Raw genomic sequence first — 6,925 nt, forward strand, 5'->3', positions numbered from 1 at the left:
AACAACATCACTTTTTTCTCTTGATAATCTTATTATTCTTGGCTTTAAAACCAGGCAAAGGAGATGTAACTTTATATAAATCTTCAATAACGTAACGATACCTCTTATTTCTTCTCGAAACTAACCTTTCATCATCATCTTCAGATTCAGACAACACTGTTGCAATGGATGATGATGATGATACAATATCTCCACCACCAGAATAATCAACCTTGTTATTGTTGTGACTGATCATGCTATAACTGTTGCTATTGTTGTTGCTATGTTGATCTTCTTCGGAATCTCCGCTGCTAAGTTGTATGAGAAGCTTTGCTGCTTCGATCTCCGATGAGGAAAGTTTAACCGGCGGACTCTTCGTATTCGTTAGCTTTTCCATGGTTAGTTCAGAGAAAATATCTTGGTCAAGAATTTATGCAAGTTATCTTTTACTTTTTATTTTATTTATTTATACTATTTATAATTAAATTAGTTAAAGGGTAGGTCGGTTACTATAGATATTTATTTTCTTATTAGTTCCATAAACTATCATCTTGGATTAATGGATTCCTTAACCCATAGAATTTATTAATTTAAGCACTTTTTCACAAGTAAATTTGTTGATGGTTTCTCTCCCGACCCCCCTCATTTCTTTTCTACCCCCTGAATTTCCGTTTTTGTCCTTGGGGGTACTTCGGTTTATACGAACCGGATTTTTTTGTCATGCTAAAAAATTTCGGTTTATATAAACCGAAATATTGTGTTTCAAATTTTTTTCCAGCTTTCCTGCATAAATTCTGCATGAGACTCTCAACTTACACAATTTATTTGAAATACTAAACGATGTCCGATTTGAGTAAATGACCACTCGTTGGAAAGCTTAGGGTGTCAAGAATACAAATATAATTTTTGTTTTGAGGGTTAACTATCCAATTGGTTCAGTTTGACGAAATAATGAGTACTGGTACAGAAACAGAGCATAAACTTTTCTCAAACTTGTAGGTAGATTTTTTCATACCATACTTAATGAAATTTAACAATTCCGGTGTCCATATTGTAGTAAATTTTGTCTTCTTTACACTGGATACAAAATTATTAGCATACGACTTATATTCAGAGAGCTATGATAAATTTACTACAGGTATCTCTACAACATTTTGCAGAAACTTTTCTCAAACTTGTAGGTAGATTTTCTCATACTATACTTAATGAAATTTAATAATTCCGGTGTCAATTTTGTAGTAAATTTTGTCTTCTTTACACTGGATTAAAAATCATTAGCATACGACCTATATTCAGAGAGATATGATAAATTTACCGCAGGTAGCTCTACACGAATTTTCACATAAATTTTCCTTCTTTTTGGGGGGTATATGTTATTTCGGTTTATATAAACCGAATTTTTTTCCCATGTTTAAAAACTTCGGTTTATATAAACCGAAGTTTGTTGGCAAAAAATTTTCATACCGCAAGGGGCAAAATGGGATTTTTGGGGGGTAGAAAAGAAATGAGGGGGGTCGGGAGAGAAAACTTCAAATTTGTTGGCTTAAAATATCCAACATTTGGGCTCTAGCACTCTATGTTTATATAAAAATAAAAAAATTATTCAGTGATTAATAAATTTTTTCTAGATAAATTGTCTTGAAGAATTTAAGTTGATTTTAGGTGGTAATAATTTTTTATCAGATTTAATTTATCTCGCAGAAGAGTTAACACAAAAAAAAAATGCCCGGACATTTTTATCATAATTAAAATTCAGAAAAAGTTTTATTTAATTTTTTTGAAAAAACTAAATAGATTATATTTTTGAAAAAACTAAATAGATTATATTAAAATAATCATTCAAGCACAAAGTGTATCTCAAATAAAAAAGTTACATAAAAGAAAATAAATCACTCAATGGAAAACCCAAGACAAATTGAAGTGCTAGAGCATCACAAATGCAAGTCTAAACATAAATGAGACACAAATTTAAGATGTCACAATTCTATGATACAACCTGAATTAAGTTTGTATTTTAGGATGTGAATTTTATAAAAAATATTTTTTGTTTTTCTTCACTTTTATCTTATTTTTCATAAAATAATTTTGAATAAAACACAATTTATAATAGGATCGTTCATGGTTTAGTTTAGTTAAAAAAAATTAAACTGAACCGAACCATAACAACATTTTAAAAGAACCGAACCAAACTGTTATTATTTCAGCCGAATCAAACTGAATTAATCATTTGATTAGCCGATTTTTTATTATAACCGAACCGAACTGTTAATATAAAAAATTTGCAAAATAAAACCACTTTTAATTAGGGGTGTACGTGGGCCGGATTGGGTTGGGTTTGGTCAAAATCAAAACTCGAACCACATATGGTACTCTGGATTAGGTCTATTAAAATAACCACCCGTAATAACATTGGGTCGGGTTGGGTAAACCCACTAATTTCCGGGTTGGACTTGGGTTGGGTAGTGGGTTACCCAAATTATTTTTCTATTTTTTTATTAAATATCTAATCGTTAAATCATCATATTTTTTCATAAAAATAACTCAACCATTCTATTTTCTTGAAAGATAAAGTAACTTTTTTTCACTATAAAAATAAACACCCATTTGTAAAGTGTAAACCCATTAATTTATAGGTTGGATAGGATGTTATCTAAATGATTTTTTTTTTTACTTTTTTTAATATCAAATTACTAAACTATGAATCATCATATTTGTTTATGAAAATTATTCAATCTTTTTATTTTTTTTAAAAAATAGTACAATTAATTATCATATTTGTTTATAAAACTCCGGTGTCTATTTTCCATCTAAACCACCATCTGATGTGGTTTTGGTTGTTGGCGGTACTGGCGGTACTAGGGTGGGGCTGATGGTAGTATTAATTCAATTTAAGAAATTATGTACATGTATTTGTACAAAATATTAATGTAAATATTTGTTTAGAGTTTATTTTTAATGATCGACTATAAGAAACTCGGGATATATATTAGTTCAAGTATTAGTACAAATATTAGTTTATATTTTCAACTTTAACCAAGCATAAGTCAGACCATTTCCCTCTTCTCTTTGATTATCAAAGACAAGAGCTCAGGTATGTCTCAAACTTCAAATTTTTGAAAATGTGGTCATACCACAAAGATTGCTTCAATTTTATTAAAACTGTTTGGAGCAACCAAATCTTTGGTTCACCTATGCAAATTCTTTGTAAAAAACTTAAGATTTTGAAAGATGAACTAAAGATTTGGAACAAAAATGTTTTTGGTAACATACAAAATCAAGTTTCAAATGCTGTAAATAAGCTTAATGAGATCCAACAAAAAATTCATGATGATGGTTACACTGATTGTTTAATGAGCCAAGAGAACTTAGCTAAAGTTGAGCTGGAAGCAGTTCTTAATATGGAAGAGGCATATTGGCATGAAAAAGCAAGAGTTAAATGGCATAATGAAGGGGATAGAAACACTGCTTTCTTTCACCGGACCTGCAAAATCAAACAAGCCTACAAGAGAATTTCTGCTATCAGGATTGATGATGTGATCACTACAGAACCTGATCTTATTACTAGTCATGTGGTTAATCACTTCCAAAACCTTTTCACTTGTGACAATGCAATTCTTGATAATGGTTTGATTGAAGAGGTTATCCCAGAATTGGTTACTTTTGACATAAACAGTATGCTCACCTTACTTCCATCTTTGTCTGAAATCCATAATGCTGTGTTCTCTTTGAATAAGGATGGGGCACCTGGACCTGATGGTTTTGGAGCATTTTTCTTTCAAACTTATTGGAACATTGTTAAAGATGATGTTTCTAATGCGGTATTGGAATTTTTTAGCACTAATTGGCTCATGCCTAATTATAACTCAAACACAGTGGTGCTCATTCCTAAAGTCCAAAATGCAGATTCAATTGGTCAGTATAGACCAATTGCTATAGCAAATTTCAAATTCAAAATCATTTCAAAGATCCTTGCGGATAGATTAGCTTTAATTTTGCCTAATATCATTTCAAAAGAACAAAGGGGGTTCATCAAAGGGAGGCAAATTAAGGATTGTGTTTGTCTTACTTCTGAGGCCATTAATATGCTGCACAACAAAGCTTATGGAGGAAATTTAGCCATCAAAATTGATATAGCCAAAGCATTTGATACTCTTGACTGGCAGTTCTTACTTAAAGTTCTGAAAACTTTTGGTTTTTGTGAAAAATTTTGCAATTGGATTCAAACAATTCTTCATTCTGCAAAATTGTCTATATCAATCAATGGAAAACATGAAGGGTTCTTTAGTTGTGCCAGAGGTGTTAGGCAAGGTGATCCTTTGTCTCCTTTGCTTTTTTGCATAGCTGAAGAGGTTCTTAGCAGAGGTCTTTCTAAACTGGTGTCTGAAGATAAGTTGAAGCCTCTCAATGGAACTAGAAATGTCTCCATTCCTTCACACATTTTATATGCTGATGATGTCATGCTGTTTTGTAAAGGAACTTCATCAAACATTGAAGTGCTTTCCTCTTTTTTTGCTAGATATGCTCAGATATCAGGTCAATACATCAACCCTCATAAGTCAACTATCTTTGCAGGATCAATCACTCACACTAGGCTCACAAGCATTGCTAGCTCTCTTGGTTTTTGCATTGGAACCTTGCCTTTCATGTATTTAGGAGTCCCTATTTTCAAAGGAAAGCCTAAGGCAGTTTACTTTCAACCACTTGTGGACAAGGTTAAGATGAAGCTGGCTTCTTGGAAAGCATCTCTTCTAACTTATTCTGGCAGAATCCAACTTGTTAAAAGTGTAATTCATAGTATGTTGGTCTATTCTATAACCACTTATTCTTGGCCAATCTCTTTAATCAAAATGTTAGAGAGATATATGAGAAACTTCATTTGGAGTGGTGATCTTCTTGTTAGAAAACTTGTTACAGTTTCTTGGAATAAGATGTGCAGTCCTATTGATGAAGGTGGATTAGGCATCAGATCCCTTTCCAACCTTAACAAGGCTTCAAATCTTAAATTGTTTTGGGAACTCTTTAACTCAGACAATCAATGGGCCAATTTATTGAGAAGCAGGGTGGTTAGAAAAAATGGATTTATTAAACATCACATTTACTCTTCTTTATGGAGTGGGATCAAGAATCAGGATCATCTCATCGCTCAAAATACCAGATGGCTTGTTGGTAATGGTAATAATATTAATTTTTGGCGGCATAATTGGAGTGGAGTTCAATTGGTTAACTTTTTACAAATTCCTCAGCACTTACATCATTTTCTCCATGCAAAGGTGTCAGATTTCATCTTAAATCATCAATGGATTGTTCCATTAGACTTACAAGCTGCTTATCCTACACTCTTACCATATCTCAATCAATTCACTATTCCATTAGAAGATAAAGAGGACAAATTGATATGGATCCATAATGCTCATGGCGAGCTCACCCTCAAAGATGCATACTCCTTTTTCACAACTTCAGGTCAAAAAGTTAGCTGGGCAAAATCTCTTTGGAACATAGCTATTCCTCCTTCCAAGTCTTTTATGGTTTGGAGATTATTCCATCATAAGATGCCTACAGATGAAATTCTTGCTGCTAGAGGAATACAGCTGCCTTCTATGTGTTGTTTGTGCAACAAGGATTCTGAAACTACCAACCATCTGTTTCTCGAATGTCAGTTTTCTCTTGCTTTATGGAATTGGTTGGCTGCTATTATTAATCATAGAATTGATGTCTCCTCTTCATCAACTCTATGGCAGGTCACAAGTGGTAATTGGAACCCTCAATGCAAAATCACAATTACTGTTGTTGTTATTTATATATTGAACTACATTTGGCTTAGTAGAAACAATTTGAGATTCAAAAATATCAAGCCAAATTTCAATTCAATTACCTCTTTGATAATTGCCAATGTTTCATTAGTTGGTAATTGCTCTAGATTGACTGCTGGTTCTTCTATTACTGATTTTGAAATTTTGAAGTTTTTTAAGATTGAAATTCATCAATCTAGACCTGCTAAAATTGTTGAAGTTTTGTGGTCTCCTCCACTAAATGGATGGTACAAATGCAATACTGACGGAACTTCAATGGGAAATCCAGGGCCAGCTGCTTGTGCTGGAGTTTTTCGAAATTACAAGGGTGAGTTTCTTGGTTGTTTTGCAAAAAATCTTGGAATAGCTAATGCTTTATTTGCTGAAATCATGGGAGTTATTATAGCTATTGAATGTGCTTTTGAGAAAAATTGGAAGCAGCTTTGGTTAGAATGTGATTCTAAGTTAGTTGTTTTAGCCTTCAAATCCCCTCATGTAATTCCTTGGCAATTAAAGAATCGTTGGCTGAATTGCATCACAAAGATAAAAAATATGAGTTTTTGTATCTCTCATATTTATAGGGAAGGGAACCACTGTGCTGATAAACTTGCCTCTTTTGGTCTTGCTTTGAACGATTATACTTGGTGGAATATTTCTCCTATCATCATTAGAGAGGATCTTGATAGAAATAGGCTCGACCTCCCGTTTTTTAGAATATGTTAATGTTGTTTGAGGGTTTGGTTTGGTCCCCCCTCTTTGTACTCCACTTTTCTTTTCTATAATTTATTTTGAGTTTAAAAAAAAAAAAAAAATCACTCTGTATATGTACGTAGAGTATTATTTTAAGTTATATAGTTTAATTTTATAATAATAAACTTTGACTTTATTCGTCCAAAAATAACGCATACCTAATTGAATTTATAATATTGAGTAAAATTAACTGAACTAACATAAATAAATATCAACACAACATCTTATTTGCTAAAAAAAATCTTATTTGAACACAATTTAACCAACATATATTTTTACACCGTATATTATTATATGTAATATATTTTTCGAATTTAATTTGTATATTAAAAAAAAATTATGCCCCCTCCCCCCCAAACTATTTTTTCTGTTCTGCCACTAGTTGTTGGAGAAAGAGAGATGGAAGA

The 6,925-nt window shown here is 32.2% G+C and overlaps 1 protein-coding gene across 1 annotated transcript; it reads left to right on the forward strand.

Annotated features, from left to right (window-relative positions):
• The first annotated feature begins 3,009 nt into the window (after positions 1-3,009).
• Positions 3,010-6,574, forward strand: LOC123912818. The gene has a single exon (XM_045963396.1). It carries the CDS (start codon positions 3,099-3,101, stop codon positions 6,489-6,491), a length of 3,393 nt encoding a protein of 1,130 aa, XP_045819352.1. The 5' UTR covers positions 3,010-3,098; the 3' UTR covers positions 6,492-6,574.
• Positions 6,575-6,925: the final 351 nt, after the last annotated feature.

This window comes from Trifolium pratense, linkage group LG3, assembly GCF_020283565.1.
Source record: "Trifolium pratense cultivar HEN17-A07 linkage group LG3, ARS_RC_1.1, whole genome shotgun sequence".
NCBI lineage: Eukaryota > Viridiplantae > Streptophyta > Magnoliopsida > Fabales > Fabaceae > Trifolium > Trifolium pratense.